General features: G+C 43.8%; 1 protein-coding gene across 4 annotated transcripts in view; it reads right to left on the minus strand.

The window, feature by feature from the left end:
* CEP120 (centrosomal protein 120) overlaps nt 1-17,608 on the minus strand; it is an 81,105-nt gene extending 63,497 nt beyond the window's left edge. For 3 of the 4 annotated variants that reach the window (XM_043586352.1, XM_043586343.1, XM_043586325.1), the window contains exons 1-5: nt 17,475-17,608; nt 17,127-17,204; nt 12,483-12,639; nt 10,760-10,874; nt 7,443-7,584 (exon numbers count right to left, since the gene is read on the minus strand). In XM_043586352.1, the coding sequence (XP_043442287.1) occupies nt 7,443-7,584; nt 10,760-10,874; nt 12,483-12,639; nt 17,127-17,175 (463 nt within the window). In that variant the 5' untranslated portion in view covers nt 17,176-17,204; nt 17,475-17,608. Of the gene's footprint in view, nt 1-7,442; nt 7,585-10,759; nt 10,875-12,482; nt 12,640-17,126; nt 17,205-17,459 lie in introns of all 4 variants that reach the window. The other variant, XM_043586335.1, reaches the window with a different exon arrangement.
* Nucleotides 17,609-25,820: the final 8,212 nt, after the last annotated feature.

Raw genomic sequence — 25,820 nt, forward strand, 5'->3', positions numbered from 1 at the left:
CCCTCAAAAAAAAAACCTTACTTAAGCACCGTTTTCTTTCTGCACATAAAAGCCTTATTTTGGAATACGGTAATATTTTTAAAATAAATAAACCACAAAGAAAAGACATTATAGGTTTCCTGAAGGCAGTGAATCTCAACTGGGAACTGAAAAATAAACTCCATGTGGCTAAGAAGAGAAAGGTGAACATACACAGGATAAGGGAGTAGAAAAGAGTGTTCTAGGCAGAAGGAACCGCACTGCAGAGACTGGGAAGGAAGAGAAAGCCTGTGGTTGGAGAAGTGAGGTAGGCGTGGCGCTGATCACAGGGTGATGACCGACATGGAAGGCACATGTCACGGGGCTGGAGGGCTAAGCAGAGGCTTACTGGATGCCACGCTAAACAGTGAGATAGTTTCCTAAGAGGAAACTCCAATTAGGAGAAGAGAAGTGGCAGAATTCACACCTCATATGTATACATACCCTATCAGTAAGTAATCCTCTCCGGATTCCAATTTTCCAGGCTGAGGTGCAAATTGCACCTCTGCCTTGAAAATGAGTCTCTAACAAAACTCTTTAGCTAAAAGACAGCTCTCACTCTGATGGGGGATGGAGGGAGGGGTAATATGCAGGGTTAATCCTGAGTGTCTGACTCTTCCTTTCAGCTCAGGTCATGATCTTGCAGTTGTGAAATCAAACCTTGCCATGGGCTCTGCCCTGGAGCCTGCTTGAGATTCTCTCTCTCTACCCATGCCTCTGCCCCTCTTCCACTCACACTCTCTTCTCTTCTCGCCTTATCTCTCTCTCTCTCTCAAAATAAATACATACATACATACATAAATAAAACTTTAAAAAAATATAAGAGGGGCACGTGAGTGGCTCAGGGAATTGAGGGTATGACTCTTGATTTCAGCTCAGGTCATGATCTCGTGGTTCATGAGTTTGAGCCCCGCAGCGGGCTCTGTGCTGACAGCATGGAGAGACACCTTAGGATTCTCCGTCTCCCTCTCTCTCTGGCTCTTCCTCACTTGAGCAGGTGTGTGTACACACACACACACACACACACACACACACACACTCTCTCTCTCTCTCTCTCTCTCTCTCTCAAAAATAAATAAATAAATAAAAATAGCATCATGGTTTAGAGCAGAGACACTCGAGTAACACAGACCAAGGTTCCAATCCTAGTTCTGCCATTTGCTAGTTGTATGTTGTAACTGTATGATCTCTTTTAGCTTCCATTTTTATTTCTGCAAAGCTTTTATGTCGTTTAGAAGATTAAATCAAAGTAATGCATTTAGTACAGTATCTGACAATCACTTTAATAATGATAGCCATGAGATATTAAGGTCAGCAGAGCTTAGAAGTCAGCAGAATAACTATGACAGGTCTCCCATTGTCAGGGAGTTACAGGTATGGAAAGGAAGAACAACTAGGAAAACTCTTATAGAAGACTGGATGGAATGAAGGTGTCAATGTGAATGTATGCTGTTCACTAAATGTGTAAATAAACAGAGCCAGAAAGGTGTATATGTGTGTGTTACTGGGGTGTATATATATACATACATGTACACACACATATATACATATACAAATGCATATACATATACACGTTTACGTATATATGTGTGTGTATGTATACACACATGCACCGATTCCCTTCTTCCACTGGAACACCCCAATAGCAACTGGCATATCTTGCACTTGGAACTTGACTCTTCAACATCTTTCTTTACTAAAAGGAAGCAGGCTCCTTAAAGAAACAGCTGAACCCAGGGCTAAGATAGGTAAAGAACAAGATAAGCCTGGATCATCTTCTTATGCCAGAAACCAAGAAAAAGCTCAAAGAATTACGGACACAGGCTATCTGTCAATAATCACTCTGAATGTATATGGACTAAATGCTCCAATCAAAAGAGAGAGAGTATCAGAATGCATAAACAAACAAACAAACAAAAAAACCAAGATTCATCTATATGCTGCCTGTAGACTCATTTTAGACCTGAAGACACCTGCAGATTGAAATTGAGGGGATGGAGAACCATTTCTCACGCTAATGGATGTCAATAGAAAGCCCGGAGTAGCCATACTTCTATCAGACCAACTAGATTTTAAACCAAAGACTGTAATAAGAGATGAAGGGCATTATATCATAATTAAGGGGGCTATCCCAAGAAGACCTAACAATTGTAAATATTTATGTCTAACACCCACTTACAGCAATGGGCGGATCATCTAAGGAGAAAAATCAACAAGAAAACAATGGGTTTGAATGACACACTGGACTGGACAGACTTAAGATATATTCAGAACATTTTATCCTAAAGTAGCAGGATACACATTCCTGTCGAGTGCACATGGAACATTCTCCAGAATAGATCACGTACTGGGTCACAAATCAGGCCTCCAGAAGTATAAAAAGACTGAGGTCATACCATGCTTATTTTTATACCCCAACACTATGAAACGAAGTCAGCCACAAGAAAAAATTTAGACAGACCACAAATACATGAGGATTAAAGGACATCCTACTAAAGAATGAATGGGTTAACCAGGAAATTAAAGAAGAAATTAATACATAGAAGAAAATGAAAACACAACAACCCAAAACTTTTGAGATGCGCCAAAAGTGGTCCTAAGAGGGAAACATATTGCAGTACAAGCCTACTTAAAAGGCAAGAAAGGTCTCAACTACACAGCCTAACCTTACACCTAAAGGAGCTAGAAAAAGGACCAGCAAATAAAGCCTAAAGCTAGCAGAAGAATGGAAATAATACAGATTAGAGCAGAAGTAAATGATATAGAAACCATAGAACAGATCAATGAAACGAGGAGCTGGTTCTCTGAAAGAATTAATAAAAATGATAAGCTCCTAGACAGACTTATCAAAAAGAAAAGAGATAGGACCCAAATAAATAAAATCACAAATGAAAGAGATCACAACCAACACCGCAGAAATACCAACTATAAGAGAATATTATGAAAAATTATATGCTAACAAGTTGGGCAACCCGGAAGAAATGGATAAATCCCTAGAAACATACAAACCACCAACAGTGAAACAGGAAGAAACAGATAACTTAAACAGACCAATAACACGCAAAGAAACTGAATCAGCAATCAAAAATCTCCTAAAGAACTCAAGTACAGGGCCAGATGGCTTCCCAGGGGAATTCTCCCAGCCATTTAAAAAAGAGTTAATAGGGGCGCCTGGGTGGCGCAGTCGGTTAAGCGTCCGACTTCAGCCAGGTCACGATCTCGCGGTCCGTGAGTTCGAGCCCCGCGTCGGGCTCTGGGCTGATGGCTCAGAGCCTGGAGCCTGTTTCCAATTCTGTGTCTCCCTCTCTCTCTGCCCCTCCCCCGTTCATGCTCTGTCTCTCTCTGTCCCAAAAATAAATAAACGTTGAAAAAAAAAATTAAAAAAAAAATAAATAAATAAATAAATAAAATAAAATAAAGAAGAGTTAATAGCTATTCTTCTCAAACTGCTCTGAAAAAATGCAAATGGAAGGAAAGCTGCTAAACTTACCTTGATTCCAAAACCAGACAAATACCCCACTAAAAAGGAGAATTACAGGCCAATATCCCTCATGAACATAGATGCAAAAATTCTCAAGATACTAGCAAATCAAATCCAACCAGTACATTAAAAGAATTATTCACCCGTATCAAGTGGAATACAGGCGGCAAGGGTGGCTAAATATTTGCAAGTCAATCAATGTGATGCACCACATTAACAAAGGAAAAGATAAGGACCATATGATCCTCTCAATAGATGCAGAAAAAGCACTTGACAAAATACAGATCTATTCTTGATAAAAACCCTCAACAAAGTACGGACAGACGGAACATACCTCAACTTAATAAAGACCATCTATGAAAAAACCCACAGCGAAAATCACCCTCATTGGGGAAAAACAGAGCTTTTCCTCTATGGTCAGGAACAAGACCAGGATGTCCACTCTCTTAACATAGTAGTCCAAGTCTTACCCCCAGCAATCAGGCAACAAAAAGAATTAAAAGGTCTCCAGGGGTGCCTGGGTGGCTCAGTCAGTTAAGTGTCCAATTCTTGATTTCACTCAGGTCACGATCTCATAGTTCACAGATTTGAAACCCACACTGTCAGTGTGGAGCCTGCTTGGGATTCCACACCCCAACTCACTCTCTCTCAAAATCAGTAAATAAATAAAAGGCATCCAAATCGGCAAGGAAGAAGTCAAACTTTCACAATTTGCAGACGACATGATACTCTATATAGAAAACCCATAGGACTCCACCAAAAAATTGCTAGAAGTGATACACCGGTTCAGCTAAGTCGCAGGATCTAAAATCAATGCACAGAAATCTGTTTTTATACACCAATAGTGAAGGAGCAGAAAGAGAAGTCAAGGAATCGATCCCATTTACAACTGCATCAAAAACCAGAAGATACCTAGGAATAAATTTTACCAAAGCGGTAAGAATTATGGAGACAAGCTAACGGAAACAGAAGTTTGAAGGGGCTCTCGCTGCACAAATCAGGGACAAATAATGATAAATATTGTAACCCATTAAGCAAAAAGAACTCTAAGTCCACACTTGATAATGTCCCACAAAATATTAATTATAAGTGAAGGAAAGAAAAAGTAACAAGTATACGCTACCTGAATCATAACCAAAGTGGACATCACCAGTAATGGAACAAATCAAAGTTGTGTGCTGATAGGATGCAGTGAAAAAGAACAAAAGCATCACTTCTCTGATCCTCCTGCCAAAGATCTAGAACCTAAATCTAATACCAGATGAACCCCAACAGTATTGGGGGGGCAGGCTCACCAAAGACTGAGACTTCATCACAGGACTACAAAACCCCTCCCTCTCCTTCACCTCTAAATTACCTAAGACCTGTTTTCTTCTTACCCAGGGTATCACGTCCACTTTTCAACAAAACAGTACAAGGCACACTAAAAAGCAAAACAAAAAAACAAAACAATCTAAGCTTCTCTTTCAGGAAAGTAAAATAAGAGCAGCACATTTCTGCAGATCAAATGCAGTCAGCAGAGAAAGAGACCTAATAAAAACCGAAAGCTGGCTCTCTGAAAACATCAATAAAATCAGTAAGCATTTAGCCAAGTTACTAAGAGAAAAAGAGAGAAAATACAAATTCCTAATATCCGAAATAAAAAAAGAATCACTGTACAGTCCATAGACATTAAAAGGATACTGAAGGAATGTTACACGAACCACTTTTTATCCACAGATTGGATTGCCTGTAAGAAATGGGCCAACTCCCTTGAAAGACACAGTCTGCCAAAAGTCACACAGGAAGAAACACACAATCCAGACAGGCCTATATCATTTCGTGAAATTGAATCAATAACAACTTTACACAACAAAAAGTACCAGACCCTGATGACTTTACTGGTGAATCCTACCCAACAGTCAAGGAAGAAAGACCAATTCTCCACCATCTTTTTCAGACAACGGAAGCAGAAGAAATAACCCCTAACTCACTCTATGATGCCAGCATTTAAAACCCTGATGTCAAAACCAGACCCAGACATTACCCAACAAGAACACAAGAGACCACTAGCTCTCATTAACATACATGCACAGATTCTCAACAACCTATTGGCCACGTGAATCCAACAACGTATAAAAAGAACCATACACCACAACCAAATGCGATTTTTTTCAGGTACGCGAGACTAGTTCAACATTCAAAAATCTGCTAATATAATCCATCACATCACAAACTAAAGAAGAACAACCACATGATGGTATCAAATATGCAGAAAAAGCATCTGACAAAATCCCACACTCGGTAATGATGAAACACCCTCAGCAGACAACTAGAGAGTAACTTCCTCGACTTGATAAAGAACATCCATAAAAATCCTCCAGAAACAAGGCAAGGAGATCCCCTTTCATCACAGCTTTGTGGTGCCAGACTACACGTCCTGACAAACGCAGGAAGATAAGCAAAGGAAACAAAGGCATGCCAACTGGGAATGAAGACATGATATGGTCTTTGCCTGCAAATGATGCAAAGTCTACTCCCAGCAGAATCAGACCTATAAATACACAAGGAACAAACTGGTGGCTGCCAGAGGGAAGGGGGGCGGTGGCCACAACGAATGAAGGGGAATGGGAGGTACAGGCTTCCGGTTACGGAAGGAGTAAGTCACAAGGATGCAAGTCACATCACAGGAACACAGTGATGTTATTATGACAGCCGTACGGTGACACGGGGTCTCTACACTTGTGCTGAGCGCAGCATCACGAACAGACTGGTCAAATCACTATGTTGTACGCTTGAAACCATCAGGACATTTTACGTCAACCATACTTCAGTGGAAAAAAAAAAAAAAAACAAGTGTTTGTCAGAGTTAGGCAGAAAGGAGGGAGAAACGGCACAGAGGGGTTTCAGGGCAATGACACCGTTCTCTGGGAAACTACAGTCATAGACGTAAGTGATTACTCGTTTGTCAAAACTTACAGAACATAACGCCAAAAATAAATGCTAATGTCAACTGTGGACTCCGGGTGATAAGTGATTGGCTCATGTAGGCTCATCAATTTTAACATGTGGCCCCTCTGGCCGGGGAGGTGGACAGTGGGGCGGCTGTGTGGCTGAGGAGACCGAGGTCCACAGCAACACTCTGCATCTGACACTCAATTTTGCTGGGAACCTAAAACCGCTCTAAAATAAAGTTTATTAATAACAAAAAAAAAAAAAAGAAAAAGAAAAAAAGAAAAAACAAGGAAAGAAAAATATGAAGGTGTGGTTAACAAGTGAGCGAAGAGAGAACAGCGTAACTATTTGGCTTTCTTGTGCTCATCCTAGGAAGAAAATTTTCCTAAATAGCCATCCTTAAGAATACACAATTGTGGAGCCTGTTTCCGATTCTGTGTCTCCCTCTCTCTCTGCCCCTCCCCCGTTCATGCTCTGTCTCTCTCTGTCCCAAAAATAAATAAACGTTGAAAAAAAAAATTTAAAAAAAAAAAAAAGGGGCGCCTGGGTGGCGCAGTCGGTTAAGCGTCCGACTTCAGCCAGGTCACGATCTCGCGGTCCGTGAGTTCGAGCCCCGCGTCAGGCTCTGGGCTGATGGCTCAGAGCCTGGAGCCTGTTTCCGATTCTGTGTCTCCCTCTCTCTCTGCCCCTCCCCCGTTCATGCTCTGTCTCTCTCTGTCCCAAAAATAAATAAACGTTGAAAAAAAAAATTTTTAAAAAAAGAATACACAATTGTGCTTTGTCATATACCAAATAAAGAAAGGAAAATCTTGTCTATTTCTAGCTCTTCTCTAGGAAGAGTTAGAGCAGTGCTGCACATTTAACAATACGACAACATCTGTCGGAGGCACCAGAGTAAAATGTGTTTACACTTCTGCGTGTATTTTCCTATCACACCACCCACCGCTCCTGAAGCTCTAGTCCCCAGAAGCAACTTTTCAGATGACGTCCTTAGAAATGATGCACAAACCTTTTCCATCTCGAGGTGGGGCTCCTTTTGCTTTAAAACTATCCACTGGTGCCTTGGTGTCTGTTTCCAAACCAATGCTTATCTGTATCTCCGACTTGAACTTGGTGTATTTATTACTCAACAGCTGGTACCATTTTGGCGCCTAGAGAGTAAGTAACAACAAAACAAAAACACGTTAATAATTGATAGGAAACAAACAATAGTGGGAAATGTCCTATAAGCTTCCAAATATATTTCCTGTAGTTCCTTAGCACTTTATCCTCTTTTAAAGTATTTTTCACATTTTCCTCAAAAGAATCTAATCCTGCTTAGGAAGCTAACTGTATTTCCTCTTAAAAAAAAAAAAAAGAAGTTTAGGGGGACCTAGGTGGCTCAGTTGGTTAAGCGTCTGACTTCGGCTCAGGTCATGATCTCACCATTCATGAGTTTGTGTCCCATGTCGGGCTCTGTGCTGACAGCTCAGAGCCTGGAGCCTGCTTCGGATTCTGTGTCTCCCTCTCTCTCTGCCTCTCCCCCACGTGCACTCTGTCTCTCTCTCTCTCTCTCTCTCAAAAATAAATATTAAAAACATAAAATGAAAATAAAAAGTTTAGACTACCAATTTTCCCCTTCCCTAACCCCTAATTTGTCACTTTTTCTGGTATATACCTTTGCTGCCTGCCACATTTCTGCTTTGTCCTACATATACCAAATGTGCAGGGAGCTATTGTTAACAAAAAGACACTAACAAAATACTGAAGGAAAGACCCAAGGTAGAGCTCTGGGTTATGAACCACATACTTCGCTGAAATATAAAGGCTTTCTCACAGGATGAAGTATAAATTACCTCAATATCCTGGCCACAGCAATTTGAGAAATTCTAATACTCAAACCAGCCTGCACAATCTCATGGCCCAGAACTGCATGTTGCATTAATGCAGGGACACCATTTCAATTCATAGAAACAGCGTTCTTACTCTAACCACTATTACATAAAGACATAGAAACTGATCTTTATAGGGGTGCCTGGGTGGCTCAGTTGGTTAAGCAACCGACTTCGGCTCAGGTCATGATCTCGCAGTTTGTGAGTTCGAGCCCTGCGTCAGGCTCTGCGCTGACAGCTCAGAGCCTGGAGCCTGCTTCAGATTCTATGTCTCCCCCTCTCTCTACCCCTCCCCTGCTCACACTCTGTGTCTCTCTGTCTCTCAATAATAAATAAATGTTAAAAAAAATTTTTTTTAAAGAAACTGGTCTTTAAGAAGATCAAAACCAAAAACTCCTGGTAAGTAAAATAAGCCTAAGCCATCATTTTTGGGGTTTTTTTTTTTGTTTTTTTTAAATCCACACCCAAGGTTTTTAAAAGAAAAACTCATAATCTGTTGTGTATTTTTTTTATGATGGATATATTACAATTTTAAGAATAAGCCTGAAAAAGAGTTTTAGCTACTCAGGGAATTTATGCTATGTTTTTCTGTTTTAGAACTTGGAAAAACAAAGCTTATTTTTTGGTGTTTCTTTTCATTTACAGATAATCAATTTATTCTGAACTTCAAATATTCTACGCACCAACTTCAGATAGTTCTATTAATAAACAGGAGTGATTAAGACAACATCTGCCTTTCTTAAAAGTCTTAATTCTGGGGCACCTGGGTGGCGCAGTCGGTTAAGCGTCCGACTTCAGCCAGGTCACGATCTCGCGGTCCGGGAGTTTGAGCCCCGAGTCAGGCTCTGGGCTGATGGCTCGGAGCCTGGAGCCTGTTTCCGATTCTGTGTCTCCCTCTCTCTCTGCCCCTCCCCCGTTCATGCTCTGTCTCTCTCTGTCCCAAAAATAAATAAACGTTGAAAAAAAAAAAAAAAGTCTTAATTCTGAAACATTTCCCCTGAACTCTGTTAATGATAAGAAGCAAATGTAATGACAAAAGCGTCCTACAGGACCAGACAGGGCAGGTGGGACAGGGGCAGAAAGGAATGCCACGTGCATTTACAGCTATCCTCCTCCTAAAAGGATTACCTTCTGTGTAACCAAAGCAACCGCAAAAGGATCCTGTGCAGGTTGTAGCACAGCTAGGGAAGAGATACATCAGGGGCATGATCGTGGCTCCTGGTTGAGGGGCTAAGACTTCAGAAAGAAAACCTCTTCAGAACCTAGGGACAGAGAGGTGAGGAGTACCCAAGGAGGGAGGAGAAACAGATTCCCTTTTAGAGAACTTTTTAAATTCCCATTTCTTTTGAAGGATTCCAAATGTGGGCTAAGCTAACTGGCTCCATTGTAAATACCGTGGCTATGAGCAGTGAACATGTTGCTAAGAGATCAATTTTTCTTCAGAGAATCCTAATTTAGGATTCAAATCAAGAATCAAAGACTTCAAAAGTAAGTTTATTTGTTTGTTTTTGTTTAAGTGACAAAACAAAGTTATTATGAACCATTCAAGGTATTTCCAAAGTCAGTAACATAAAAAAAGGTGAGAAAAGGCGTGCGTGGGTGACTCAGCTGGTTAGGCGTCTGTTGATTTCAGGTCTGGTGATGAGCACGGAGACTGCTGGGATTCTCTCTCTCCCTCACTCTCTCTCTCTCTCTCTCTCTCAATATAAATATATAAACTTGAAGGAAAAAAAAAAAGATTGGTAGATATTTTAAAAGAGAAAAGAAACATTTTCAGTAACAAAAAGCACTGACGTAGGAATTGAGACCCTGAATTATTTTTCCTTCCTTATGTGTGTGCTCCTGGCAAGGCTGCTGTTTATGTCCCATAAGTGTATTTCACTGAGCTCACGTGTTCTGACTGCCACAAACGGAAGGAATGGGAAGCAGGGGAAGGAATCAGAAGGCTACTAGCACAGCCAAGGTTAAGAAAGGACGGTGCCTTAGGCTGGGATCGCAACGGCGAAAATGTACAAGAGGAGCTGGATCAGGAAGGGGTCGCCGCAGGCCTGAAACCAACTGGAAAAGGATGGCTACGGAGGCCGGAAATGGAGGCCGTCTGGCCTGCGTACCTGGAAGAGGGGTGCCGTTCACCAGAGCAGGGCACGCGGCAAAAGCACTCCCTCTGAAAGCAAAGCTTGGCAGCCGAACATGCTGAGCTCCAGGTCACAGCGATGCGGCCGAACGTCTGAGCTCAGAGAGAATTTTCTTTGAGAAAGGTCGTTCTAGGTCAAAGAAATGACCAAAATATTGGGACTTTCTAAATCAAATTCCTAAAGTGAAACCTCAGAATCGCCACACCGGCTCAGACCCTCGCCCTTTCAGGTCCGGTACCACCGGTTCTTTCCATCAATGGGTTATCTACGAAAAATCCGCACCTAACGTCATCGGTAACAACACATCAAAAGAACAATACCTGCTTTGTTTCTTGAGCAGTCCTCAAGTCTAGCACAATGTAGCCTATAGTTTCCTTGGCTGAAGATACGGGATCCAAGGCAAAACACTGCAGTTTGATAGGCGTGCGTTGCAGCCTGTAACGTAACAGTATATGTTATAGACGAACTAGCTTCTGCTTAATATTGAGCTGATGTTCTGCTAGTTTTGATAAGCTGTCTGCTACTAGCAAGACAACTATAATTCTTTCAGATAATCTCTATTTTCTGCAAAACTTCAACTGACATGAACTATTCATCATGCCTATTTATCTTACACCAAGTAATACTACAACCACATCAAAAATCTTGGTCTCTCTCATCTGAGGAGCTATGCTGTAGGGCAGTGCTTTTCAAGCTTCTCTACCATACAGAACTCTTTAAAAGTTAATAAATTAAAATTGAACATGAATCTTCAAGATTGATTTTAAATTATCTTTACACTGTCAGACACACATAAAACTACCAATACACATATATGCTTAAAGCTCTTTTTGTCACTAAAATGATGAAATCAACTTCAGAATTAAATACCATAAAATCACAGACCATTGAAAGTAATAATTCATTGTAATACACAACAATGTTCTGTAAGCATGACCTTGGCTGGTATAGCAGGGGTTCTTGAGAGTCTGAAACCTCTATACTGGCTCATACATAAGCTCATGAGATTCGAACATCACTGTTACCTAATGGAATGACTATAAAACTTGCACTTGGCATACAGTCATTTATATACATGCAATTTATCTGTGTTCTTTTCTCAGCCTCCAACACGCAGATTGGTACCACTTGGCATTAACACAACTGTGAACACTGCGGGCACTAATACCTCCTATCAGGACTCTGTGCAGATATTCCAGAAGTCACTGAACACTAAGAATTTAATGCCCTTGCAAATCCCCCTAACAAATCCATGGACCGATTTGGCCACATAAGAAAATAAATTTCTCCTTACATTGACTTTTTAACTTCGTAATTTTATTTGCTTTAGTCCTAAGACACACCAATGAATGAAGTGATTCTGTGCTTTTCAGAAAAAAAATATGTTTTTCCAATTCTTTTTAAAACAGAAGTAGCCACACTCTTGCCTGTTTCGAGTCATCTGAGTTCATGAAATAAATAAGAGGCTGTAGCTTTAAGCCTGTTTTATGTACTGATATGAAGTGTTTAAAGGGCTAAAATTAAGTATAAAATTTATTAGAGACCCTTACGTAATTACTATACACATATCTCTACATATCCTTAGCAAGCCAGATAAAGTTATGATAAAGGAAGTAATAGAAATTACAGTGAATTCCAACCCATGTTTAATATTGGGTAGCTATCATTACAGCACGTCTAGAGTATCCTCTCAGACATCAGGAAAAAAAAAAAAAAAGCTACGTGTAATGGTTAAAAACTTAGGCTCTAGAACTCAAATGGCTGGGCTCTACCATTATCCAGCTGACTGCCTTGTAACAGGTTACTTACCTTCTTAGGCCTCAGTTTTTTCATCTGTAATTGGGGGAAATCCTAACACCCACTTCATAGGATTGTCTTGATGTTCAAAAGAATTACTATTGCAAAGTACTTTGAAAACTTCCTAGCACATGAGAAAACCACTAAACAAATATTATCATTGTTACTATAATCTAGAAAGATAGAGATTTATTCATCTCTAGCAGCCTAAAAACTAGAGCAAAACAAATGGAAAACAACAGTCACCTGTGCTGATGGAGTGCTTTCCTGTCGATCTCCCAGGCTAACTCGGTAGCAAATTCTGGCTGGTCGGTGTGGTTCACAGGGTCAGTAGCCAACTGTTCTCCGTCAAACTTTGCTTCTACTATAAGCATATGTTTTGGACGCTTGGGGAAATGACGACCTGGAAAAAAAGACGATACAGGTTAATCAGAACTGTACAAAAATCAACTATGATCTTTTAGCCCTTTTTAAAAGTTGACTTATATAGTTCACTAACGACCTACTAATGTGTACTCTCACGTACAAATTCATGATTCATAAGAAAGAATCAAACTGAAAGCTACAATTTGTAAATTAGTGATTCCAAAACATTAACGTGCACATGAATCACCTGGGGACTCTGTTAAAATGTAGATTATGGTTCACTAGTCGAGGCTGAGAGGCTTTTTTTTAAAACATTTATTCATTTTTGAGAGACACAGTGTGAGTGCGGGAGGGGCAGAGAGGAAGACACAGAACCGGAAGCAGGCTCCAGACTCCAAGCTGTCAGCACAGAGCCCGATTTGGGGCTCGAACTCACAGACCATAAGAGCAGGACCTGAGCTGAAGTCAGAAGCCCAACTGACTCAGCCACCCAGGTGCCCTGTGAGAGGCACACTTCTAACAAACCCCCACATGATGTCAATGCTATTGTCCTTGATTCACGCTTTGAGCAGCAACGATCTCAGTGACGTTTAGAAGAAAAATGTGATTCCACTAATTTTAGATATTACTGTATCAGAAGTTAAAATGGAACAGCCAAGTCTTCTGGAGAGCTGGGAAATAACCCAATAAGCAAAAGCCAACCAACATGCATCATAATTTTCCTGGTAACGCAGTTAGGAACGTTCAGCAAATCAGCCCAAGAAAAACAGACACACGTATTCATTCATTCAAATCTCAAGGACAATGTTGTCAATCATTTTTTTTTTTAATTTTTTTTTTTTTCAACGGTTTTATTTTTGGGACAGAGAGAGACAGAGCATGAACGGGGGAGGGGCAGAGAGAGAGGGAGACACAGAATCGGAAACAGGCTCCAGGCTCTGAGCCATCAGCCCAGAGCCTGACGCGGGGCTCGAACTCACGGACCGCGAGATCGTGACCGGGCTGAAGTCGGACGCTCAACCGACTGCGCCACCCAGGCGCCCCTGTTGTCAATCATTTTAAAAATATTCTGTCTACCTATCACTTTTCCCTGGTACTGCCTGCCCCCTTCTTTCACCGTTTACTAAAGGCATTATCAGAGTCAGGTATTCTCTATGTCAAACGATGGGGTACAAACAAGAGTAAAACAGAGTACATCGCCTCAAGGAATTGAGGGTCTAGTGGAAAGAAGCAAACTGAAAACAGTGCCAACAGGAAGCTAAAAACTAGGGAAGAATCTCACAGCCAACCTGTTTGTAGGTCTGGCGCAGGGCATGGTGTTGAGACACGTGTCTCAACACGTTTTGACCGATATTAAATAAATACATCCCAGCTGCTACTCACCCTGCTACACTCTTCTCAGTAGGAAGTAAAGGGGGTCAGAGAGATTCTTGATTGCAATCCTCTGACTTTCACCCTGAAGCTCTCGTTTCAAACTCCCCATTTGGGAGTCTTAGTACAAGTGTCTTAGCAGGGGTCTCCCAATTAGCTCTTACAGGGGCCTCTCTCTGGACATCATTTTGAGCTGCTCTAAAAGATCATGGGGTTCCCCAAATGCATTTCATGTCTGTCAGAAAGCCTGTATTCTCAGTCACACCATCATAACCACACCATCCAGTTAGCCTGAGAACAGAGGATACGTACTGGAACGAAGGGGCGCCTCCCTCATTCCAAAGACAATACCTTGAGGACAGAAACCCTGTCTTTTTCATCCACGGATTCCGGCACATAGCCCAAATTTGGCTCACGGTAGAAACCTCATCATTTTCTTTTGAATAGTGGGCATTTCTAGAAGTGTAGTCAAGAAACTGCACGTAGCTCAAAATAACTGAAGAGATGGGGACGTAGGGACAGACGGCAAGAGAGAAGAGGCTGAAAAGGCAGGCAAGAGGCATACCGTGAAGGGCCATGAATGCTGTTCTAGAAAGTACAGACCTTATCCTTTAGGAAACTGTAGGATTTTTAAGACAATTAAATTCGCATTTCAGAAAGATTACCCCAAGATGGTAATGTGAACAATAGACATTCTCTGGAAAGGGGGGAAAAATTTTTATGAAACAGACCACTGAAAAGATTACTACAAGAGACCAAGCGCATCATGAGGGGCTCAAAGCGGGGCACTCACAGTGGAGACTTCCTCATTTAAAAGTTTCCATGAAGCACCTCGCATGATTTTAGCAACAAAGCTTGGTGACCATCTGGAAGAAGGGGATGGAGAAGGAACCAGGAAGATGAAGAGTCCCAGGTTCTGGGCTTGAGGCAACAACATGGTTATGATGAATGGAAACACAAACACAAACACAAACACAAAAGGAGACAGTTTGCACGGAGGTCCATGGTCCGGTTTTAGGTATGTTTAGGGCAACACCTAACCGACAGCCCTGAATCGAGGTTCTCTTCTCTGCACACCGATACTAAACTTGCAGATAATGCTCTCCTACTTAGAAATATAGGCTGCCTCCCTACTTTTTAGAACATTAAACTCCTTGGCTTTCAAAACCCTCCAAGGCCTGCTCACTCCAGCTACACAAGCTTATTTGACCAGAATACTCCTCAATGTTCACTTCCCTTGACCCTGGTCATCTTGCGGGACCTCTTCATCATTCCATCCACCAAAATTACTCCATCATTGGCCTGGGGTTTGTTTTTTATTTTCCGTTTTTCTTATTTATTTATTGTGAGAGAGAAGAGAAGCAGAGGGAGAGGGAGAGGGAGAGAGAATTCCAAGCAGGCTCCGCACTGTCAGCGCAGAGCCCGAGACGTGGTTTGAACTCATGAAATGAGAGATCATGAGCTGAGCAGAAAGCAAGAGGCAGGCAGTTAATGGACTGAGCTGCCCAGGCACCCCTTGCCTAGGTTGATCTAACGGCCAGCAGGGACTTCTTCCCATCATTACCTAACTACTCAAAGCCCTTAAGCCATCATCCCCACCCACCCCCAAAACCGATGTTTACAGCCCACATCCCATATTTTTAATATTATACTGTACTCCAACATACTGTGTCCTGCCTGTGAATTTGATCTTCTGAAGAAGACAGAATCCTACATCCCTGAAGGGAAAGAACGTGCCTTTTATTTGGGTTTCCTCATAGGAGGGAGCAAGTACCAAGTCCAGAAGCTTTTGTTGACCAATTACAAGGGGATTTCAGCCCTCTGTCTTTAAACAATCAGTAAGAGAACAGCTAAAAATGCTGCCCCAACAATTTAGGGGTTCTGGTCAGTTTTCTGTGCCAAAAGCCATTACCACTCATTCCCTCTTACCACTCACCCCCCCCCAAATAGTACCAGGCCTCCACAAAATATCTCCAATGGTGGGGGAGGGGGGCGGAAGGAAGCCATTCCTCAGGTCCAACTCAAGAGGACTGCTGTGATCAGATTATTCAAAACCCGTCTTTTTTTTTTTTTTAACGTTTATTTATTTTTGAGACACAGAGAGACAGCATGAACAGGGGAGGGGCAGAGAGAGAAGGAGACACAGAATCGGAAACAGGCTCCAGGCTCTGAGCTGTCAGCACAGAGCCCGACGCGGGGCTCCAACTCACGGAGCGTGAGATCATGACCTGAGCCGAAGTCGGACGCTTAACCGACCAAGCCACCCAGGCGCCCCTCAAAACCCATCTTCAACTTACCTAGCAATTCCTACTCCCTCCACTTGCCTGCAGCTTCTCTCCAACCACAATGAATTTAAGCAAGGGCAGAATGTGCCTGGCCTTTCCACACCTTAAGGGTTCTTTCCTCTTCCCTTTGCCTGGAAAGCCCACCCTTCCCCTTTTCCCTTGACACATTCCTACTCATCCTTTAGGACCCAAATAAATGTCACCTCCTCCGGGAAATTTTCCCCAGAGCTGGTCTTTCCTTCTCCCACACCCTGATGAACTGTACACATTCTCCAGGCTATAGGTTTTAGGACCCGGGCTGTTTTACCCCTACATTCCCAGCACAGTGCCTGACACTCCGTGAGCCTGCAATAAACAAAGGTCACTCCTTCAACACACCAAACTTCTAGGAACGTATATAACAGACCGTCTTGACAACTACTCCTCCTAAGTCCCCTATCAAGACTTAGTAAAGGGAACGGCCCCCGTAACACTTCAGACTGCAGGAAATAGGGATTCGAGTCGAAAGCAAAGCTCTCACAAATGGGATCACCGGGAGGCCCCTGAACAGAACGTGCTTTCCAGGCACCTTAGCTCACGAGTAAAAGTCATCGACGTGCTGCTTCTGATGGAAATCGTTTTTCCTACGTTCTCTGGGGCTCCGGCTATTCGCGCTAAATATCACCTATCCCTAATAGCTCTCACGCTCCCTTGAGAGGTTTCTAAATCAATCGCCTAACAGGCCTCAGGAAGTACAACTTTGAACAAGTCTTGCGGGACTGCAAAAGGAAAGATGACAGGGTTCGTAAGGTTAACAAAGTCTCAGTCGCACGCCACTCGGTTAAGTAAGGAGACTGCAGGTGCAAATGCAAGCTCCTTGGCCGCTCACCTTCTAGGATGGATACGACGATGAGCAGTTGGTCGGATTTGGAGACCATGGTCGCGGTGGGCGGCCCACAGGCGGGGTCTGCTTGGGGGAAGAGGGACCCGGGTGAGATGCTGGAGGCCCGCGACCACCAGGAGGAGGGCTCCCTCCGGGGCTCCCACCGCCCGCCCGCGGCCCCAGACGCCGAGACCCCGCTCCTCGGCCCGGGCCCGCCGCCGCCTGCAGCGCGCCCGGCTCCCCTGCCCCGGACCGCCAGCCCGACCCTAGCCCTGCCCCGACTCCACGGAAAGGCAAAGGCCGCTCGGTCCCCCGGACTGTCTGCAGGGAGAAGCGAACCCGCCACCGGAGGACCTTTTGCCGCCTGTGTGGCCGCTTTTCAAACGCCCGGGCAGCCGCAGCGGCAGCCGCCGCGCCCCGCTTCCGCCTAGCAACCAGGCCCGCAGGCCCAGTGCAGGGAGGGCGAAAGCTGGAGGACAAAGGGTGATAGAGACCAGGGCAGTCGAGGATAGAACGCCCCTCAGCCCGCTTCGCCTCCTGCCCTTTTATGCTACGTTCCAGAGCCCTGGGGAAAGACTAGGCCATCACCTCACAGCGCCCCCTGCTAGCCGGATGGGGGAAGGCGGGCGAGTTGGCGAGGACCGACTGCGCAGGCGCACTACTGCAGCAAACGCCGCCTGCAGTGCCCCTGCGTGGAGTGTCAGTGTGGTGTAGTCTCTGCTTTTCCCCCCAGACACACCTGGGAAATCCAGCAATAGACACTGAAAACACGCACACGCACACACAAAACTAGCTCCGTTCCGATCCCCGGTGTCACTACTGCTTAAAAATTAGATCACAGAGTGATCTAATGAATCTCACATCATCTACTAGACGAAATTCAGACTTAAGTCTGGACTGAACAAAATCTCTAAGTAGGACTCGCGCCGCACCGCGAGTGTTCACGTTTTGGAAACAAGTCGCGTCAATACGGTAATTACTGTAACTGCTGGAGGTGACGTAAACTCGCCGAGAATTTCCTGTGCTTTAGAAACAAAAACACTGTCACGTGGGTAGGGGAATTAAAAGTATAGGTTCTTCGGGCCCCCTGACAACCGAGTAACTAATTAGCACAATCAAGACCCCAATTAAAGAAGGCATTCCTCCCAACCTTCGGCTTTATTTTAGGAAAGATGAGAAATCTTTTGGGGGTTATCTACCTTGAAAATGGACCTCGGGCGGGGTAGAGGGAGAGAACAAGGAGGAAAACCCAATCCCCACCCCACCCCCATTTGTGCCCAAAAGGAAAGGAGAAGGATGTGGAGATCGGGCTAGACGACTTCTAAGACCCTTTTCCGTTCCCTTCAGAGCTCCTTGAAATGAAGCGTTATGCAATATAAAACCAAATCATCTACTTTGGGTTCATCACTGAACAATGCATTGTTTTGTGTAAGATGTACATACAGAATCCCAAGTAGATACCATAATATAGTAAACCATCAAGTACCCAGAACCCAGCTTCAACAATTATCATTTAAAGACCAATCTTCATCTGCTCTGTTAACTTGCAGGAAGCCCCTAATATCGTATCAAGTCATCTCTTCGATATCTACCTGTGAAAGAGAAAGATTTTTTTTTTAATTTTTTTAACGTTTTTATTTATTTTTGAGACAGAGAGAGACAGAGCATGAATGGGGGAGGGGCAAAGAGAGAAGGAGACACAGAATCAGAAGCAGGCTCCAGGCTCCGAGCCATCAGCCCAGAGCCCGATGCGGGGCTGGAACTCACGGACCGTGAGCTCGTGACCTGAGCCGAAGTCGGATGCTTAACACTGAGCCACCCAGGCGCCCTGAGAAAGATTTTTTAAGTAAGATTTTAAGAATCTTAAAAGATCTTTTAAGATTCTTAAAATCTTACTTAATTGCATTATTTTACCTAAAAAATAAATAAATAAAAATAATTCTCTAAAACCTTTAAGTATACACCGTTGAAATTTCCCTGATTGTCTAATAATTGTTTTCCAGTTGTTTTCTTCAAATCAGGATCCAAAGAGGTTCCAAAACACAATGTACTTGGTTGACCTGTCTTTGCCTCATTTAATGGATAGGTCGCTCCCAATTTTTTTTTTTTTCCCCTTGAAACTCTTTATGAAATCAGTCAGTCATGTATCCTGCGGAGTTTGCCACAGTCTCAATTTTGTGGATACAATACAAATGTCATTATTTTACACACCCTCTATGGAGCAGTCTAATAAATATGTCTACACCGACAATACTCAAAGATCAGCAAACAGATCAACAACAGCAAGCAAAATACAAGCTTATTATGGTGTAAAACACTCTTTAGTTTAAGCCTTAGACAAAAGGAAGCCAAAGCAATGAAACCAGTGTCTCCAAAGGAGAGAATACTCCTGGAAATCAGAATCTGGGACCCACTTCTATGACTTACCTGCTAGGTGACCTTAGACAAGTCCCTTCTCTTCTCTGAGCCCCCGTTTCAGCTCTACAATAGTAGTATACATAATTTCTTAGTTCAGGACCTAAATGTATTAAAGGCCGTTTGGTTATCATCTTTTTTTTTTTTCAACGTTTATTTATTTTTGGGACAGAGAGAGACAGAGCATGAGCATGAATGGGGGAGGGACAGAGAGAGAGGGAGACACAGAATCGGAAACAGGCTCCAGGCTCCGAGCCATCAGCCCAGAGCCCGACGCGGGGCTCGAACTCACGGACCGCGAGATCGTGACCTGGCTGAAGTCGGACGCTTAACCGACTGCGCCACCCAGGCGCCCCAAGGTTATCATCTTTTGATATGAGCAGTAACAGACCTTAAGTTAGTAGCTGTAGAGAACTAGGAATTGCCATCAATATGGCCTCGTTGTTTTTGTTTTAGGATCTCCATCCAGCAGGTCTGAAAAGCTACATTGTAAGCCATCACTGGATACCAGAGAATAATCTCAAATCAGAAAAGAAAAATCTGACAAATCATTAAAATGAACTCAGAAGCTTTCACATAGTACAATTTTCATATAGTTCCCTTTAACTGGAGTTTCCCCCTTCCCTGAACAACACGATTACTCTCAAAATCATGTCATCAGAGCTTCTGAAGTCATTGACGTAGCTGGTTCTCGCTTTACATACTGTACAAAACTAAGGACAGAAAATTCCCCATATATCCCATCCAGAAATGAAATTATAATGCGAATCCGCAGCGATAGCCTCTTCACCTGTTGTTCTATCATCTAATTTTTTCATATGTGATATTCAACAGTGGTAACTTCAGTTCTGGCATAAACCCTATGTCAGCTTACATTTACTTAGGTAAATGCTAATAGGATATAAAAATGTTGTCTAGTCGACAATGTGAGATTCATTATAAACATGCAAATTCAAATTGTCAACCTAAAAGCTTATCATATTAGGTAGCTTTCTCTTTCTATGAATTTCTATCAAAAAAACAAACCCCAAGAAAGCAAAGTATTTAGACTCATGTTAGGTCTTTTTCTGGAGCTATTTTACATTTTGGAAAAACACTCTCCTTATAGTATGTCTCTATAGTTTTTACCTTTTCAGCAATATTTCTGGCCCAAGACAGGAAGGATCAGGAACTATGTTCCCCTTCCTCAGTCCTTTCCCTTGTCTTTTCCCCTTGTCACCCTACACACACGCACTCACACACACACATGCGCTTAGTGCAATTCCAGACAAGCTAACAGGAGTAACAACGTGAACACACTTATTGAATAAGTGCTATTTGTAAGAGCATGGGGCCAGACCCTGACCCTCCAGAGCGTCTTAGAAAATAGTTTCCTTCTGGCAGAGGGAGTGAGAGTGGAGGTACTAACTGGTACTCAGTGTCAAGATGACTTCCCTTCCAACTCAGCCTCTGATGTCGTTAAACTTGGCGATGAATTCAGGTGTCCTTACTCCCCTGAAGAAGGGCGACTAACACCCATGATAAGAGAGGCAGGGGAGCCCCAGAGGGAAGACCCATGCATACCAGTGTTCCAAGTTTCCACCATGTTATTAGCTTTGTGACTTGGCCAAGGCACTTTCTTCTGAGCCTCAGTTTTCCCCTCCGTGAGACAGGGTGTATTTGTGAGGATTAATTGGCATTGTTTCCGTGAAGAACTTGGGCCATAATGAAATCTCTGAATGTGGTAGCCATTTTTATTGTTCACGTGGACGGATAATTTATTCTGGTCTTAGTTCGTCATTTGTTTCTTTTTTGGTTCTACAAAGACGACCATATTTTTTTTTATATCCCCTCACCTTGGCCTATATTTATGTTCTAAGGGTTCTAAGGGTGATATCTGCCCCCCCCCCCCAAAAAAAATGTTTGTCTCCCTGGCTCTTGTGAAAGACCAGAAGAGAGAGTTCCAAAGTCCAACACTCCTTCAGGTCAGGCGGTGCTATTAACTAGTGACGAATGCTGGGCTGCACCAGGACAGAAGCAGAGCACTGTGGTTGTCTAAAGGGACAGCCCTTCTCTCCCCAGCTGGTTATTGCCATGCAGCAAAAGCCAGATTTTCCAAAATTCCTTAAGAAGCTAGAATTATAGATTTTAATGTGCACGCATTTGATTTTTAAATGCTGGTTACTAATTTCAGTTAAAAACCAAAACAACAAATGGCAGCCCTTGGATATACACAATGTGGTGGGCTTCACACGCTTTGGTCTCCTCAGATGCTATAAATATATTCTCATTAAAATTAAAGACATAACCCCCCCCCCCAAAAAAAAACCATAACAACACGATACAAGCCAACCAAAACTTTTTTCCAGCCACACTTTAGTTACCTCTGACCTACATTCCGTAAGGTGGTTCTAATAGGCATCCCTGAAGGGCAGAGAAAGGATAGTAGAAAGGAAAAGAGAAGAGATTATCCTAAAGTGGGAAGGAGAGGGGTGAAGGACAGTGTGGTGGGGACCCGCATTCCAACCCTTGACAGAACTTTCAGGAAGGGATTAGCAACAGGGACTAGAGCTGATGGATCCCCAGGGAACAGAGACTGTAGACCCCCGTTTGTCATACTTGGCACAAGTTTTTATGCCCCTATTTTTTTTTAATGTTTATTTATTTTTTAGAGAGAGAGACAGAGCATGAGCAGGGGAGGGGCAGAGAGAGAGGGAGATACAGAATCCGAAGCAGGCTCCAGGTCTGAGCTGGCAGCACAGAGCCTGATGCAGGGTTCAAAACCATGAGCAAGATCATGACCTGAGCTGAAGTTGGACCCTCAACCGACAGCCACCCAGGCGCCCCATCTTATGCCCCTAATTTGACACAGAATCAATCAGCAAAGTCACTAGAAGAGGCCACGAAGTCTTGGATGATGGTTAGCTTATCAGTGACCCAGAGGAGCAAAACCTTGCAAACAGTCCCCCACCCCACCAAAATTTGCCCTGGGTAAGAACCCCAGCACCTTTGCACCACATTTTGTGTGTGCCATGGGGGCCCCCGTGATGACTGAGATTGAACTTCTGCCTGGCCGGGGAAGCTTGAAGTAGAATTGAAGAGTCTGAAGAAAACCCACATTTCTTGCTCTCCCTCCTTTGTGGAGTAAGCTTCATGGGGTTACTTTTGGGCTGGGATGAGCTTTGAGGCACCCAGTCATGGTGTTTGTCACAGTGGCTCTCTCCCGGAGGCAGGGTAGACAGCAGAGAGTGGGAGACCACGTCCTACTCCATAGAGACCCTTCTGGAACTGTGGGAAAGGGCTGCAGGCCAACAGACGGTGCTGCTCAGGTTTGCTTTGAAAAGACGAGGCCATCAGTAGAGCGCCCGCTTTCCAGAGGCAGCCAGCTTTGAGGGGACTTCATCCGAGGGAGTAAAGGACACAACAGATGGTATGTGCTGGGATGAAACCCCCACCACTGTGACCCTGTGTCATTGAGAGACACTATGTGACCCTCGGGGACTTTGACTCACCTGTTATGCAATCTCCGATGGGTGTCAATTTCTCCCTCCTCGAAAAAGCTTCCTTTTGAAACACCGAAGCCAAGAAGAGGAAGAACTGGTGTGGGCCTACTCAGCTGTCAGGAGGAGAGATTCCCCAGGCTTCTGGGTGTTTTGGCCCACAGAAGTCTGACCCCGCCAAACCGTAAACCCAGTCTTCCATACTATAAAATATCTCTGGCACAGGAGTTCTATTTAATGCCGATGTTACAAGTGCATCTGAAGGGTATAAAACTATTTCCTGCCTCTCTGCCTTACAGTCACCATCAACCACCAGAAATTACAACAGACAATAATTGCCCAACATCCCTGCCCCCCACCCTGTGGATTCAGACAAAAAAAAAAAGCTCTAAACATATGGCCTGGATTCAGGGAGACAGAAGGCTCTCTCAACTTCTCACCCACATCCCTGAGCGCTAGCCCAAGCGGCCCCCACAGCCAGCAGCTAAGCAAGCTTAGTCATGTCATTTCACGAGTGGTCTAACGGAGCCGATATCCCTTGGCAGCTGCATAAATCACAAAACTGTCCTTCCCAAGTTACTGTATGTGTTTTTGCCGCCAGCCCAGAACTTTTCATTTGCCAGAACGTGAACACTTCCAGAGAGACTCTATCCAGCAAGTGTAGCAGGTAACGGGGTATCCAATGGGGACTTTGTTGCCTTGGAGTCGTCACCCATGACTCACAGGATGACGAAGAGGTGTCGTGCCTCCTTTGTTCTGCAGAGCACCTGCGACAACAGAGGCCCAGACGCCTCTCCTGGCCTTTGGAGGAGGTGACCACACTGGCTCAGCATGACCATCAGTTGAGCAGTCACCTAACGCTGTGCTCAAACATGATGGGCTGACGTGTGGCCAGTGACAGGCCGGAGGGTCTTCCCGTTGGGGAGAGCGAACGTGCCCCCCTCCTCAGCCCAGGCCGAGTAACGAGGAGTAAGTCAAAAGGAACTTCCCACAGACATGGATGGTCTTTCTCATCAGCAGCTCACTGTGGCTACTCAAGTAGTTAAGTAGGAAGGAGTGAGAAAGAGAGAGGCTACACGTGTATGTGTGCGCGTGGGTGTGTCAGAGAGAGAGAAAGATTAGCATTAGCAGCCGACATCATGTTTCGTTGTGGCCAAAATGCATGAGATCCCCATAGATAAAAAGAGTATGGCAGAAGGTCATTTCTGCCGAGTCATTCTGGCGTCCAAGAGGCCAGGCCACCAGGTAAGGAGACTGCAACCTTGAGAAGCTGAGGCGTAGACTCCCGGAGGGGAACTGATCTGGTTCCAGAAGCAGTTGAGCAGGAGGAATCAAAAATGGCTGAGTTAAGGCAGGTCTTCCAGAGCACGACGCAGTGTTTTGGGAAGCTCCCCATACCACCTCAACCAACATTGCCTCTAGAAAGGATTCGCACCTAAGTCCTAGGAGAAGCAGCAGTTAGCTGGGAGCCTCTCACACGGCAGCAGAGACTGACAGATCTTGAACGGAGAAAGAGCAACGGACAAGACAGGACCACACCTGCAGCCGCTAAGTTAGGGATATTTGCAGCCATTCTCCATCTTGGATCCCAACTCTTTGGAGGAGTAAGGATCTCAAAAGAACGGGAGGAGAGAGGTGAAAAAGTGGATCCCACTTCTCTCCCCATTCAAATCCCATAGGTGGAAACTTTGCTGAACAGGGAAAATGGGAGGAGATGAGAATTCAAACAGATGTGAGTTAACATTTTTAAATGGGTTAAGGGGAACCTGGGTGGCTCGGTCAGTTAAGGGTCTGACTCCTGACTTTGGCTCAGGTCTTGATCTCACCGGTTTGTGAGGTCAAGCCCCACATCGGGCTCTGCACTGACAGTGAGGAGCCTGCTTGGGATTCTCTCTCTCCCTCTCTCTCTGCCCCTCGCCTGCTTGTTCTCTATGTCTCTCAAAATAAATAAAAATAAACTTGAAAAAAATTGCAGCAACATGGATGGAACTGGAGGCATTATGCTAAGTGAAATAAGTCAGTCAGAGAAAGACATATATCATATGGTTTCAGTCATAAGTGGAATTCGAGAAACTTAACAGATGACCATATGGGAAGGGAAGAAAAAATGAGATACAAACAGAGAGGAAGGCAAACCAAAGGAGACTCTTATAGACAGAGAACAAATTCAGAGTTGATGGGAGTGGGGATGAGGGGGTGGGAAAAATGGATGATGGGCATTGAGGAGGCCACTTGTTGGGATGAGCCCTGGGTGTTGTATGTAAGTGATGAATCACAGGAATCTACTCCTGAAGCCAAGAGCACACTGTATGTTAGCTAACTTGAAAATAAAATTTTTTTAAAATAATAAATAAATAAAATGGGTTAAATTGGGGATGCCTGGGTGGCTCACTTGGTTGAGCTTCCAACTTCTGATTTTGGCTCAGGTCCTGATCCCAGGCTCATGGAACTGAGCCCTGCATTAGGCCCTGTGCTGAGCATGGAGTCTACTTGGGAATCTGTCTCTCTCTCTCTCTCTCTCTCTCTCTCTCTCTCTCTCTGTCTCCCCTCTGCCTCTCCCCCCCACCCCCCCGCTCACTTTCTCTCAAAATAAAATAAAATAAATAAAATAAAATAAAATAAATAAAAGGGTTAAATTGGTCTGAACTAATATTTTTATAGCTGGAAGTGATCAGAAAGGTATAATCAGGCTGTCGTTAAGGGGTGGGAGAAGGAGACTTAACGGAGCACAGTTGGAAGGAGTAACTGGAGAAAAATGGAACCATTTCATCTTTGTTCCTTGACCCAGACCCGAGTTCAGACTGTT

This window comes from Prionailurus bengalensis, chromosome A1 (assembly GCF_016509475.1).
Source record: "Prionailurus bengalensis isolate Pbe53 chromosome A1, Fcat_Pben_1.1_paternal_pri, whole genome shotgun sequence".
NCBI lineage: Eukaryota > Metazoa > Chordata > Mammalia > Carnivora > Felidae > Prionailurus > Prionailurus bengalensis.